The sequence below is a fragment of the Crotalus tigris genome, unplaced genomic scaffold (genome assembly GCF_016545835.1).
Source record: "Crotalus tigris isolate CLP2741 ecotype Arizona unplaced genomic scaffold, ASM1654583v1 scf7180000017550.10884619, whole genome shotgun sequence".
In the NCBI taxonomy this organism is placed as follows: domain Eukaryota; kingdom Metazoa; phylum Chordata; class Lepidosauria; order Squamata; family Viperidae; genus Crotalus; species Crotalus tigris.
The window spans coordinates 2191266-2207395 of NW_024096468.1; the positions used below are offsets into that span (position 1 = coordinate 2191266).

The 16130-nt window shown below is 35.9% G+C and overlaps 1 protein-coding gene across 10 annotated transcripts in view; it reads left to right on the forward strand.

The window, feature by feature from the left end:
* The window catches only part of FOXP4 (forkhead box P4), a 175681-nt gene that overhangs the window by 133045 nt on the left and 26506 nt on the right, over positions 1-16130 (forward strand). For all 10 annotated transcript variants that reach the window (XM_039339780.1, XM_039339814.1, XM_039339789.1 and 7 more), the window contains 5 exons: positions 1287-1374; positions 4345-4428; positions 7426-7627; positions 7721-7797; positions 12951-13052. In XM_039339780.1, the coding sequence (XP_039195714.1) occupies positions 1287-1374; positions 4345-4428; positions 7426-7627; positions 7721-7797; positions 12951-13052 (553 nt within the window). The remainder of the gene's footprint in view (positions 1-1286; positions 1375-4344; positions 4429-7425; positions 7628-7720; positions 7798-12950; positions 13053-16130) is intronic.

The following is a 16130-nucleotide window of genomic DNA, read 5'->3' on the forward strand; positions in this document are numbered from 1 at the left end:
TCTTTGCTTTGTGACTACACATGCTCCCCCTCTCTCATGCACATATACCTCTGCTTGTTTTCACCCCCCCCTTCCCACTCTACTGCCTTTTTGAACAGAATGTTGAGGAAGGGGGTGGAAATGATGTTAAGAAGGTGGGAGATTGGGAAGCACAGCCTGTGTGCCTAATCAGACAGTGTGTAATGTTATTCTGCAAACGGAGCATTTCAACAAATCTTCCTTTTACTAATGGAATAGTTTATATAGTCAACAAGTGTCAACGTAAAAGACTTGGATACTCCTTCCAAACTCCTTCCAGCATTTTGCATTTTGAAATGAGGAGGGCAAGTGGAGAATTGTTTTCATATATATGTGTATTTTTTCTCTGCCCCTTCAAAGTCTTCCCAAGATTAGAGAATGCTTCCCTTCATCTCAGTCTTCACAAAAAGGATGTCTTGACATTGCTGTGATTCTCTAATACTGCACAGAACATCATTTAATTACTAATTACTAATTACCAAAAATCTTGCAATGAGATATAGTTTATTTCATTAGCTGACATTAGGATAACTTTTATTTAGAACTTAATTTCCACTTCAAAGCTTGCATCTCCAAGTTCAGGTTTGTTCTGGCTTTATTTAGTATAGCAATAAGTGTGATGCTTCAGTTATTGCCCTGAACTTCACAGCAGATTTCTTCAACCAGAGAAGTTTGTTTAGGAGTCTACAGCAGAGAGATTGCTGCTAAGAAATAGAAGAAAAGCCCCTATTTTTTAATCCATCTCACCAAGATGAAAAAAATAAAAAAAAATAGAGACTGATAAATTGTTATTCTGTTAAATTGGTTTGTAAACATGACATTGTGATTCTGTGATTCAGGATCTCCACCTATTCCTTTGATTGTCTTATCCCTTCAAACTATAAAAACCTGGGCTTGAATGTGTTGTGTATATATAATATGCCATTAGAGAATTAGCTTTGAAAGAGGAAGTTCTGGAGACAAATCCCTGCTCAGTTTATTGGGCTACTGAATCAAAGTTACTGATAGACTAGCTAAGAGTTATTTCCCCATAGGATATCTTTCACAGTTACTGTCATGATAAAATAGAAAAACGTAATGTTGCCTTGAGCAAATCAGAAGAAAAACAGAATGAAAATCTGATAAATAGGAAAATGTAACTGTATAACATAGACTGGATTGCAGCTCTCAAACATAAAACATTAAAAGAAAACTGCATAAATGAGTTCTGTTAATTAGGCACTGTTCATGTCAAATCCTTAGAGAAAAGTTGATATTTTCCATTTTAGACACCTCAATACAGAACATGCACTTGATGACCGGAGTACGGCTCAGTGTCGAGTTCAAATGCAAGTGGTACAGCAGCTGGAAATACAGGTCAGTATAAATGTATGCAATAAGATATATACTGCTCAAAAAAATAAAGGGAACACAAACGTATAGGATCCTATACTTTTGTGTTCCCTTTATTTTTTTGAGCAGTATATTTAATTCTGTAAAACATCCTAGAAGCTGTAGCCTTGAGTATCCGCTTACCTGATTTAAAGTTTACTTAAAAGCTATTTCCCAGATAGTTTTTACTCCTTTATTTAACCATTGTAATTTTTGAATTGCATTCTGCCATCTTGATTATAGTAAATGGAAAATGGAAAGTACAAATTGGATTCAGCGGGCATAGTTGCCACAGTCACCATGGAACATGTGTCATTGTTACAAAAATGGCAGTTGCTATACCTCTTTTGAATACCACATGGTTCATACCTCATTTTTCCACTCCACAATGCATATACCTCATCATGTGTTAGAGAACTGCTCTTGTGGAGAGAAAAACTCCCTTAGTGAAGAGCAGCTTGAGGTTTCATGATTTGCTCTGCTGTAGCAGGTTTTCTCATTAGTGACATGTTTGTCAAATCAAGGTAGGCTACTGTGGCTTTGAAAACTTACTATGAAAGGAAGCAAAAATATAGTGGACAATTTACTTGATATGTTGTATTTCTAACATAGAAAAATCACAATTTACAGAGCAGAGGAAACTGATTTAATAGGCTGATTATTTGCACACCTCAAATGTTGAAAGATTCTGAGTTGTGTGAACCAACCAACAAATAAATCCAGCAGTGCTAGCTGAATGTGCTTATATGGCATTGAACTGATTTTCCACAATCTTCCCTCACCTGAGTTTTGTTTTATGGTTCTAGAACTGAACATATTTTATGATGTTTCATATGAGTTTATAGATTCTTAATATGGGTAATGGGTTTATCAAAACTAGGTAGCTATGTTCAGAAAGCAGCAGCAGCAAAATTTTCTTTCTTTTTGATTTGGGAATATCTAGTAATGTAAAATTATGCAGATTTTCACATTCTCCCAAAAGTGATTGCCAATGAAGGGGAAAGAATTTAAAAAACAAAAACAGGCAACTCAATATCTTTATGTCACACATTTCATCTTTTGAATGTTACCGCTCCATGAGTAAGGATAAGTGGTACCCTGCTACTGATCTGTACGGCAGTCATGTAACAACTATAACATTTATTTGAGGGCCATAAATTATAAACAGTGACAGAAGGCTGTAACATTAACAGATTGAAAGTTAGCATCTCAAAGGGCGATGAGAGAAAGTGTCCATGTGGAGGTAACTATAAATGGCTGTTAAATGTATGGGATGTGGTGAAACAGCATGTAATCTATGATATGTAACAGGGAATGCCCTTTGTTTTTAAACTTCTTCTGCAGGCTCTGCCAATACTGATGCTTGCTTGATGAATTCCAGAGAGATGGAGCAGGAGTTTCTTTTTATCCATGTTGTTACATGAATTATATATGAGCGGATGGGGATGGAGCATTTCATGGGGCATGACTCTGCAGCAACAGAATTAGTGACAGAGGAAAGAGACTGCCAGGGAGATAGCCAGTTATAACATAGTGGAGGCCATCTCTGTTGAAAGTTAAATTAAATCAGTAGGTGCAAATGGGGTTGATTAGAAGAATGCATCATTTACGCCAAGTAAAACAGACTAAGAAAGGGCATTTAAAGAGCAGAGTTAAGTTTTTTATAGCCTTCAGTCAACTATGTGAATTTCTCCTATTCTCAAATAGACTTTCAAGCAATTACTGATCCTTATGTGGGAGACAATCCTTTAAGAGAGCAGAAAGTTGTATGTGTGAACAGAAGAACATGCCATTGCTCCCTATTACAAAGTTTTCACTGCAGAGATCCTACAGTGCATCACAGGAATGGATCTGCCAGCTATAATGAAAGCCACAATACTGTCAGGTCATTCTTGTGTCACAACCTCTAAAGCCTTCAGCAAACTCAACACTGCATTTAATTCATGCCTTTTTAGCCCTCATTTTTTTCTTCTGAGAAGGGATTCTGGAGATAAATGTTCCTTTTTACATAAACCTTGCAGTCTGCCTCAGCACCCATCAGGTCTGGGTGGAACTAAGGAAAAGTTTGAAAATTTAGAAAATGAAGGTGACAGTAAGATACTGCAGGTTCCACTGTTTTTACAGCACCCAGTCTCTCCAGTGCCATAGCACATATTTCACCCTTCCCCACACCCTGAGAAAGAAAGTCTCTCTCACACAACATAAAGCATGCAGCTAAAATAATATTGCACAACTGGAGAGGTAGGGTAGGCAGGTGAATGGATAAGTTGACAAAGACAAGAGAAAAGTGAACAGATTTCTGAGAGGAAAGGATATTAGAAAGATGGTTGATCTAATCCAGCAGCATTCCTTATGGGACAGGATGCTAATACCAGACACGTAGAGAAAATAAACCAAGTTCTGTTGGATGTGAAGAAGAAAAACTGAGTGAAAAGGTGTTTGTGGATGCTGAATTCTGCATATGGACATAGTTTTACTTGCTTATAATAGCCTATCTCTGTACAACCAAAACTAATTTCCTTACAGTAGATGCATCAGAGCTGAAAGCATTTCCATGCATCCTGAATCTGACATCCACTTGTGAAAGACAGTAATTTAGTGGCCTAGAAATGTACTGCTCTTGCCAGAGTCATAATATTAAGGAATAAGAAAAGCTAGTTTTTTCTTTTCAGGTATGCTCTAAAAGACAGCAAGACAAGAGTTAAAGGAACAGCTTTGTAATGCCACATTACAGCATGTAAGAAGAATTAGTCAAGATGAGAGGAGAGCATGCGTACTCTGAAGCTGAACAGGGCAAGCTAAATAGCTGGTTTTGGTTCCTGCTGATGGAAAGGGAGCCATTCTAGGGAGTGATTATCAAATGAACTTTTATCTTGGCCCTTTTTCTAAATAAATGGACCATTGTAAGGGATGTTTCCTCCAAACAAATAACTTCCTGTTTGGTTCTCTCCACAGCTAGCTAAAGAAAGTGAACGTCTCCAGGCAATGATGGCCCATCTGCATATGAGACCTTCAGAGCCAAAACCCTTCAGTCAGCCTGTAAGTCTGGTCATTTCTGACACATATGCCCCAACTTATCTTTATAATAGGAATTATTCTAAAAGATGATGTCATGATCTTAGGGGATTGATTCAGGGCTGAAAACCAGTGTTGACTGTGACATTATTATTAAGTTCAAAGTGGAGGTATTGTTTCCACGGAGCACATTATGAGCTACCCGAGTTTGAGATGACAGCATAAAGATACTGTGGAAGACAAAAAGATTTTTGTTCCTACTGAAGAGGCTAAATAAGATGTTACTGTTTTCTCAAGCAACTTGTTTGAATGCTTGGAGATTACTCTCTTCAGATGAAATCATGGAGGTCAAATGAGAATATAATAACTAACAGACCAATTATCGACAGTACTCCAGTTTTATCATAGTGATGCTCTTGTTCTAATGGTTGCCTCCAAATCCTCTGAAAGTTTCGGACTTCATGGTTTCCTAGAAGATTGATCCAAAGGTTAGGTAAGCTCTTCCAGGCAATGACTTGCCTCCATGTGACTTCATAAAGCGCTGTAATGTAGTTGCATGCTGTATAAATAAAAATAAAGGTCCTCTGCTAAGTCTACTTTAGGATTGTTAATCTGTTCTTTCTATATACAGACAGCATAGCTTAGAAGTTGCGTCTAGTTAGCCAAAATCACTGATCTACACCATTAATAGAAAAGAAAATGTCATTCTTGAACTGAGAAAAATAATAGAAAGAATACACTGCTGCTTAAGTGAGGGACTACCAGCAAGAGCTGAAAAGCTTTGCTATCTGAAAATGTGGAGACAGCAGACACAATCCTGATGTCATGACTGATACTAACAAGAGCTAGGAACTTGCATGTAGGGTGTGCCACTGGCTCCTTCCTGATCTGTTGCCCATTTAAGTGTTTATCAGCATTCCATATGGCTACTAAGGAAAAGCCAACTTATGACATGATGTCCTAGACCACTGCTAGAAGAATTTGCTAGGAACTCTGCTAGAAGAATTTGAATTGTTAACCTAAATATTTAATATTTTCCTTTTGCTATCTTATTCTGCATTTTGCCCATATGGCATTTGGACCTTGTTACCACAGTCCATGAGAAGGAAGGCAGCTGTAATCATAACTTGAGGAAAGAGTAAAAAAATATATTGCTACCAATGCCTCAGAATAACTTATTGGAAGACATTTATGTCCTATCTTTCTTGCCAAAAGCATCAAATAGTGTGGTTTATATCATGTAAACATTGCAAAAAAATATTGTAAAAAAATAGTATAAATCGATCAGTCAAGGAGCTAAATCAAACTGTGTCTTTAGCACATAATGAAGACTAGTAAAGAAAGATGCAGCCCCCACCAGGGTAAAACATTTTTTAGTCTGAATGCAACCATTGAGAAGACTTGTTTTTCCCTTTCAAACATGTTTTTGTGATAAACAGGAAGTAGAATCCCCTCCCCCTTCTGTTTTTAGCAAGCAAAATGCAGGAAGGAGAAACATGCTAAGTTATGTATCTCAGACATCAGTATTTTGAATCAGACCTGGAAGCTGTTTGATTACCAGTGCAGCTCTTGCAGGATTGATATAATGTGATTGTTTGTTTGTTTGTTTTAGGAAATTATCTGTTTTTAATTTCAAAGCCACCAGAGAAATTCATGTTAAAAACTATGTGTGGAAACTGCATAATAATCAAAATCATAAAATCACTGTATGCATAAGTGTTAATAATCAGTTATTAGTGTAAAGATAAGTTTTGCAATCCTATTGGTAGCTCTTATATGCTGTAAAGGCAATCTGGACCAAGGTCAGCTTCTGTAGGCTTTTCAGAGATACTCCATATAAATTGCATTCTACATGTCCAGTAAGAATATGAATGAAGCATGTGCAACTATGTCAAGACCTGATCCCCAGAAAAATGATCAGACTAGTTTCAAGTGACCAAGACCCTTCTCACTATATCTGCTAATGATTGTTAATGTGTAGCCCTAGCTACACATGAATGTCACAGATTTGTGACCATTTTAGAGTCACAGATTTGTCTGTCTCTAGAGGTGGGTAATATAATTCCTCCTTCAAGATTGTTAGCACAAGCCTCTTTTTCAAAAAAACATTATTATCTTTCAGATCCAGTTCCTATTCCCACCTTGTTTGCTCAAATAAGTTAGAAGACCAATGATCCAACCTACAGCAACTGATATCATGCTTGAAAGATCCCAATCCACTTCCTTGGATTCAGTTCTGTACATTCACTAATGTGCCCTCCAGCCATTTTTCCTATCTATATTCCCACCTATAAGAAACAAGAGCTGTATCTGCTTTTTTTCCTACTCTTTAAAACAACTTTCCTAAGTTGTGATATTTCTAATATTAAAATAAGATCCAGATCCTTGTCCAGTTGGATGATTGGTTCATTACTGCAGTGTGTGATTCAATGTTGATAATGAAAATTTAAATCAGTTTACAATAGTAAGGAATTTGGGTATACTGTTCTCAATATATAATAGTACATCACACCATTGTTCTTCTCTGCAGAGAGCAATTTAAACTTTTGCAAGCCTGATTCCTTAACTTTAGCACTAGTTGTGATACAGATTTAATAATGCTGAACTTTGAGGTGATAGAGTTGGGTAATCATCACTGAAAATTATTCTTCTTAAAATATACCAAAACTAATACTAGGGATTTGTTGTTGTTGTTTTAAAATTGGGAGTATCTTGTTTTAGGTGGTAATATTTTTTTCCTATACCAACCAACATACTTTGTTATAACTAAAGTTGGTAAGAGTTTCAAGAATCAATTTATCATGACTTGGTCCAATATACTTGAAATACAGTGGTTCTAATATCTTGAAATCTGTCTCAACCAGTTGTCAATGAATGAGGCCTCATTGGCATATATTTACTTTCACTGGTGTAATCTCTATTGATAAATTATGATCACCACCTGCTTTTTCTTAACAAATATTGTTTACCCACTTCTGGACTAGTTCTAATCATGGTCTTCTTTTAATCCTCCTTGAGTAGCTGAATCTGGTTTCCAGCGCTACAATGTCCAAAAGCACTTCTGATACCTTTCCTGATGGATTACCTCATCCCCCCACCTCTGCAACTGCACCCATTACTCCATTGCGACAGGGTCCTTCTGTTATCAGCTCCTCCACTTTACACAATGTAGGGCCTATTCGCAGGAGAAACTCAGAGAAGTTCTGCACACCAATTTCCTCAGGTGAGATAGTTGGGGAGAAGTTTCAGTTACATCAGATATTGTGCTGAAATTGATCATTTGAAATGTCTTTATAACTTGTTTTCTTCTGTCTAGAACTTGCACAGAATCATGAATTTTACAAAAATGCAGATGTCCGCCCTCCCTTCACATATGCCTCACTTATCCGACAGGTAAAAACCTCTTTATTTTGTAAGAATGTACATAAATACATTGCTATCTGGAAAAAGCAGCAATCCTTCTTAGGAAGTGCTCACACTTGTTAATTGTACTCAATTGTTAATTGTGGCAAGTGTTTCTAATAGGCCAGTAACATACTCTTAAGTTTTTGCCTTCTGTCCTAACTCTGGGGAATGCAGTATGGCTAAGCTGCAGATTTGACTACTGATTTACATTTTGAGAGCAGAATTACCTGTGATCTTAAGCCTTTGTTTGTGCCTTTCACTAAGCATTCTAGTACTGCTGGTAAATGAATCAGATACATATTTTTTCTTTTGTCTATTTTGTGTGAAGAGACCTAGAGACAAAAGCATAAGGGCTGTATCTCTAGTTTTTATTGCTCTTTAATTTATTTATAATTATAGTTGTATCCTGCTCGGATCATACAGCTCTTGGCAGTTCTGACCTTAGTGCTTCTTAATGCACTGCTTTATATAGTCAGGTTAATAGCTCCCTGAATAAGGGTAAAGAAGGAACTTGAAAAAAAAATGACAGTAATATGCTCAATTCTTATTAGTAAAAATCTGCCCTTCAGTGTCTTCCTGAATTTATAGACATACGGCAATGTAATGTTAAAGTTATTTTGGTTCAAAATGAACTAAGGCTTGCGACCAAAGTCAAAAATAACAAAAAAAGCTTCTTTCAACATGTAAAAAACAAGAAAAAAGTGAAGGAAATGATTGGTCCATTAGTGGGTGAAAGTGGTAAGAAGGTGACTAGCAATAGGGAGAAAGCAGAAATATTTAACTCGTTTTTTGCACCAAGAGAAAAAACAGACCAACCTATCAAAAATAGTGCAATGAAAAACAGTATAGAAACACAAGTTAAGATAGGCAAGAAAAGTGAGCGCCTGTCCAGCCTAGACAAGTTCAAATCACCAGGACCAGATGGATTACACCCCAAGGTTCTCAAGGAACTGGCAGATGTGATCTCAGAACCACTGAACTATATTTTTCAAAGATCTTGGAGCACTGGGGAACTACCAGAGGACTGGAAAAGAGCTGATGTAGTTCCAATCTTCAAAAAAGGAAAAAAAATGGATCCGGGAAATTACAGACCTATCAGCCTGACCTCAATACCTGGGAAGATTCTGGAAAAGATAAACAATGAATCAGCGAACACCTAGAGGCAAACAAAGTCATTACTAAAAGCCAACATAGGTTTGTCAAAAATAGATCATGCCAGACAAATCTAATTGCATTCTTTGACCAAGTGACAAAATTAGTGGATCAGAAGAATGCTGTGGATATAATTTACTTGGACTTCAGTAAGGCATTTGATAAAGTAGATCACAACCTACTACTCGATAAGATAGAAAAATGTGGGTTAGACAGCATCACCACCAGATGGATTCGTAGCTGGCTGACCAGCCGTACTCAGCGTGTGGTCCTCAATGGAACTGCATCTACATGGAGGGAAGTATGTAGTGGGGTGCCCCAGGGCTCTGTTCTAGGCCCAGTGCTCTTCAACGTCTTCATCAATGATTTGGATGAGGGGATAGATGGGGAACTCATCAAATTTGCGGATGACACCAAGCTGGCAGGAATAGCCAACACTCCAGAAGACAGGCTTAAGACACAGGAAGACCTGGACAGACTTGAACACTGGGCACTATCTAACAAAATGAAATTCAGTGGTGAAAAAAGTAAGGTTCTACATTTAGGCAAGAAAAAACAAATGTACAGGTATAGTATAGGGGGTACCTTGCTCAATAGTAGTAACTGTGAGAGGGATCTCGGAGTCCTAGTGGACAATCACTTAAATATGAGCCAGCAGTGTGCTGCAGCTGCCAAAAAAGCCAACACGGTGCTGGCTGCATTAACAGAGGGATAGAATCAAGATCATGTGAAGTATTAATACCACTTTACAATGCCTTGGTAAGGCCACACTTGGAATACTGCATCCAGTTTTGGTCACCACGATGTAAAAAAGATGTTGAGACTCTAGAAAGAGTACAGAGAAGAGCAACAAAGATGATTAGGGGACTGGAGGCTAAAACATATAAGGAACGGTTGCTGGAATTGGGTATGTCTAGTTTAACGAAGAGAAGGACAAGGGGGGACATGATAGCAGTATTCCAATATCTCAGGGGCTGCCATAAAGAAGAGGGAATCAAGCTATTTTCCAAAGCACCTGAAGGCAGGACAAGAAGCAACGGATGGAAACTAATCAAGGAGAGAAGCAACCTAGAACTAAGGAGAAACTTCCTGACAGTTAGAACAATTAACCAATGGAACAACCTGCCTCCAGAAGCGTGAATGCTCCAACACTGGAAGTTTTTAAGAAGAGACTGGACAGCCATTTGTCTGAAATGGTGTAGGGTTCCTGCCTGAGCAGGGGGTTGGACTCGATGACCTCCAAGATCCCTTCCAACTTTATTACTACTACTATTATTATTATTATTATTATCGATCATCGCACAGTCAGCCAGATGTTCAGACTGGATTTGGCATTTTGTCTACCTTTTGAGTCCTTACCCAGGACCTAGGATAGGCAGATGTGGATGTTTGATGGTATTACAAATATTGTCGCAGGATGTTTTATTATTATTATTGTTATTATTATTATTTCTTTCAGAGTTGCTAACGTTGCACTGAGTAACAAAACTCTCCCTTTAAAATAACATTTATTGATTAATGCTGTTTTCTGATAAATTTTGTTGAAATATTTTTATTAATGCTAATTAGTAGGTTAATTTAATTTAACTAATCATACTCAAGCATTTAATATTTGTATATATTGTCCCTTTATACACAAGGAAGAGGTCAATGTTTACTGTAGATTCATTTGTATCAAATGTTTCTGATTTTTAGATTCAGTATAATCACCTGCTTCATTTATGTAAGACTGTAGAGTTCCTATATATTCATATTAGTGGTTCGTGACTACTGATTTCTCCTTCCAATCTTAATTTTCTGGCAGAGCAGATACCATTTTCTTTGGGTCATAATGTCCTGTATGAACTGCAAACTTCTATAAAGTTCAATTCTCATTTCTTTCTCTATTCTGCCTTCTATTCTATTCCTTTTCTTAACTTAATTTTCTATTATTTTTTTTATTTTTATGTTACTTTTACATAAAAAAGTTAATATAACTATTTTTTTTTAAAAAAGCTAAATTCCCTGAGAAGATGGCTACTGTTGCTCCCTGATAATACTGTATAGTGTTGGCATGTCCATTTTACAGTGAATAGAAACAAGCTTGGTAGCTTACAATGTTTTCCTGTGGCTCTGACCTTATAGCCCTATTTCCTTCGGGCCAACTAAATGCTTTTATAAACTCTTTATTTTGCATTTAAAATATGTTCAGAAGGACAAGCTAAGATCATTACTCCTATTATGTCCTTCTTAGCATTAGTCTTTTAAAGACTATGCAAAAAGTCTGAATTAGATCATTTCCTGGGAACCTATTCTTCTTATTTTCAGGTCTTTCAGATTAACCACTTTGGGATATCTCTGATTTGATCAACTTTTCCAAGAGATGCTTTGAAAGTTTAAACAAATATTCTCACTTACCAGCTCCCCAAAATATTTTTCCCCTTGGTGCAGGTAGTGACATGTGTAGAAATATTTGGTTAGATCAAATGACATCCCAACCTTGCTGAGTTAAAAGCTGATACAAATTTACCGTCTCCATCATATTCACAATCCTGCAAATTTTGATTGTGTTCCATTTTTAACTATACCACCACCCAAAACTGATTGTGCCAAGTGCCTGAAGCATTTTCTCATCTGAGTTATAAACTTGAAAGCCATCATGTTATCTTTTCTCAGTTGACTTTGCTAAATTCTGGGAAACATAATAAAAATGAAAAGAAGAAAGAAGGAACCATTTTAGGGAAGTTTTCTTCTTTTGCTACATAATTAGAAACAAAGGCATAAGAATCATGACCAGTTTTTGAAGAATGTTTGAGTGCCTATTGACAATCTGTCTTTGTATAGTACAGTTCTCAGTTTGGAGACATGATTACTGTACCTGCCTTGCTTAATCTCCATTTTTGTACTTTGGGAATAATAATTAGCAATTTTGTACTTATTATTTAACAAATCTTGTTCTCAGCACTTAAGCCTTCAGTATTGTATGTAGAACAGAATATTGTTATATTTGCATAAGGGAATCTTCTGCTAAATGGAACTATCTAAAACTTGTATTCCCTGAGCACTGCTACTTCTGATCTACATAGATTAGATCTACTTTTTTATGTGAGATGGATGACCTTATTAGACCTACTGGCTTATGTGAGAGGTAGCCATATAAACTGAAATTAAAATTAAAAGTAATGTTTAATTTAACTAACAATTAAATTAAAAAAATAAGAAATACTTATTTTTAAAAAAATAAGAAATACTTTAGAATCATTAAGCCTACAAAATGGTATTCTACATTCAGACAAAGAAAATAAATGGATAGGTTGGATGGTCTGGTTACTTTTTTAAATAAAATATTGAAAGAACTAATTTTACTTGGAAAATTTGTATATCAGATCCTGGAATTAATAATAATCTAATATTAGCAAATATTGAATTTCTCTGAACATACAAATACAACATAATTAAAAAGACCTTGGAGTATGTTCTTTACATTTTCTTTTGCTACTCAGCTGCATGGTGATACATTATTGTGTCCATAATACCTACCTTTACTGGCTTCTACTGCTGTGTCTTGGAATAAATAATGTTAAGTATTGATGTTACAGTATGTCATTTCTAGATACTTCTACATTTTTGAATGTCAACTGATTGATTCACAAATATGTATGTAACACTCAATGCTTTGTCATATAGCTCACTGAGTCATAAATTCAATTTACTAAAAACCTGTGGTTTCTGGGTAACATCATTCCATAGGAAAACCTGATAATATAGAATCTATATGGCTACTTTGCTCACACTAATTCTCACTTCATTTTCTAATCATTAAGTGAAGCAAAATAAATATGTATGCACTTGTCCTAAGTTCAGCATTTTTAACAAGTGGTTGAAAGTTTTGTAACCATACCATAATGTCAGTCCCTTTTGATATTGTTAATAGTAGTTCACCCAGGAATGATGATGAGAAATGCTGAGTCTTATATCTGAGAATGACTTTTTCTCATGTCTAAATGTAGGCTATCCTTGAGACGCCTGACAGGCAGCTAACATTGAATGAAATCTACAATTGGTTCACACGGATGTTTGCCTACTTTAGGAGAAATACAGCTACATGGAAGGTAAAATTTAACCTAAGATTTAAATATAGCTTTGGGATATATAATATTCTTCACAACAATATCACTTTTTAAAGAAACATGGAATTCTATTAATAGAATGATTAATAAATATAGAGAAATGAATGAAGTCAGAAAAAATTAAGAAATACTAATTGTATAAATGTAGTGGGTAGTATGTAGTGTGTAATGAAAAATTATGTTTATAGAAAGAAATGAAAAATGGCTATAGGTAAGTGTGTTTCTACCTACTTGTATTGATTGTATTTTATGATATTAAGAGCTAAACATGTTATGTAATACACAGGAGTCTAACGCAATGAGAATATATTTATTTATGAAGTGTATGAAGAAACAATAAGTAGGAATTAATAAGAAATGTATGGATATAAGTACAAAAGTGACCAGTATGTAAAAAAGATTTTGATTTGATCATATGTAATGAATGAATGAGAAGTACATTGCAATATAAATAATGAAGGAAAAGTGAAAAGATTTAGAAGTTGCTGGATGACACTGATGAATTCCTCAACTTTAACTTGTAAAGGAGAGGTTACAAGTTACAATTGAAGAAAAAGCAATATGTGAAGCACGGGACGGCCATGATGAAGATAAGAAAGGTCTGCAGAAAGATTATGGAGAAGTATAGTGAGCAGTCCAGAGTTCCTTTGGATAGTGAGATCAGCGGCATATAAATTTAATAAATAAATAGTGATGATGTTAGTGTAAATTAAATTTAATTGAATATCTTTGTTTTCCCACTTTAATTTCTTTGCCTTATATTTCTGACATCATTTCTGTGCTCTGTCTAATGTTGTTAACCACAGAATGGAATTGCGTGTTGGTTGTATGTATGTGTCTGTGCATGTGTGTACATGTTCTAAATGTAGAAGACATATAGGATTGAATTCAAAATTCTTAGAAAAGCAGTATATGTTTATGGCTGAACTGGGTTGTATTTTATTTGTATTCTGAATGTGGACATGATTTTAAGAATTTTACAGAGGTTATATACAATTGCATGTCAATACAGTCACTCTGTGATTCAGTAGCAGCATGGTTGAGTTTCCTTATTTCATTCCATGTTCCACAAAATCTGCATTGAAGATCTTAATATGTAAAGGTAAAGAGGGAGATAATAAGAATATATTGTGCTATATAATGCACTTGGGTGTTTGAAGTAACTTGACATGACCCAATGAAATAAGTAAAATGATATTTGAGTGACTTGTGAATCTTTTTCTTTTCTTTTTTTGCTTCCACTATAATATGTGTGGAAGACAAAATTCTTATCGCTCCTTCAATGAAATGTATGGGTATTCCATATCTTCCACGAGTAAGGTGATCTCTTCTTTAGCCATTACCCAAAGTGGAGAAAATAGATATCGTGAGTCATTTTGTATCCATTATTATGTTGCTTCCAGTTATGATGAAGTGGTTCTGAGTCTGTCGGGACTGATGAATTCCACCTTCTTGAGCACGAGATATTCCTTTGCCCCTATGGCTTTCTTTTTGAGCTGTGGGCTATAGTTTCTCTTGATGAGAATGTATAGTTCCTCAGCACAATAAACAGATAATTTAACATAAAATGTGTCAAAGTGCATGGATGATTAAACAAGATTAGAGAATTAGATTCCATCCCTCAGAACAATGTATTTTAGCTGCTGAGGTGGGGATAAGGATATGTGGGTTGGTGACAACAGCATGTGACCAGTCTGTTCCATTATAAGCCTGCAGAAATAGGTCTGCAGCTGCATGCATGTAGCTTCAGTACAAAAAAAGCAGAAGGGAAGTTCAAGATGCTGAAATAGAAAATAAGGTTAATGATAACCTGGGGGTTGGTATCTCACTGCATGTGGCAAATAGATGTTTCAGTCAACCTAGCTATCATTTAGGTTAGTTTCCCAGATTACAAGGAGTACTTGCCATAATACAAATGGCATCCTAATGTGTGTGTGTGTGTGTGTGTGTGTGTGTGTGTGTGTGTTCACAAGAGAAAAACATACAATACTCAACTCAAACTTCGTTTTCAGTCCTGGTAGAGAAGTTAAGCTTTACAATGCAAGTTAGTCTTATAATAGTTTCCAGTATCCAGTCTTTTATCCTGAATAAACTCTTGAGGTTCTAATTAAGATCTTATCACTTGGTATATCTATTCCTCCAATTGTAAAATAAAAAAGAGGAAGTTACTGTTACTTGTATCATCATAAATCTTTGAGGACAGTTGAGGGTTTAAGTCTGGCCATAATCATGTTTGTGCATGTCTCTATTTCACTTTTTTAATTACCTCATGGGAATTAAAAAATTATCAGAACAAAGGCAGAATCTGAAAATTTTACGTGGAGAGCAATGGAAGATGTCCATAGTTCAATCATAGAGAACAAGAATTCACATAAAACAACTGTGGTCCATCATTGTAGATTATAGGGAATAGTAAACTAAATGGACCAAGTAGGTTGTGTGTGTGTGTGTGTGTGTGTGTGTGTGTTTCCCCTAATTCCAGCCAATTGTATCTTGTGTCTAGAAAACTAACAGTTTAAAACTATTAGATGACAAGGCTTGTTTATATTATAAAATCCAAAATACCCTCTTTTCAGATTTATTTTTTCTGGTTAATATTTTAGAAAAAACACATATCCTTGAAATATGAAATGTGTGTGTGTGTGTTTGTGTGTCTTTTTCTTCATGTGAAATAGTACTCAATTTCCATTTTTAATTTGTATCTTGACCTGTTAATAACCTCTGTCTCTGAATCTATTTGCCCTTCCTTGCTTCAGTGATATCTGGAAATAGAAGAGACTATTTCTCCTTGGCATGTAAAAATGGGGGTGGGAGAAAAAGAAAAGCAGTGGGCTGTCTCCAGAGCAGAGGAGGGGTGTCATGTTCCTGCAGCTGGGCATCTTTTGCCTTTCAGACAAAGCCCCGATAAGATTCCATCCTCCAGACATGACATAATTCTGCCAGTGTCACACTCGGGCCGATACAATCACTCCCTTAGACGGGAAGCCAGAGTTATTGTGTAGCCGTCAGACTTTGATAACGGGCAAGCAGAACTTGCTGCTTGTTAAGCAAACACAAGTC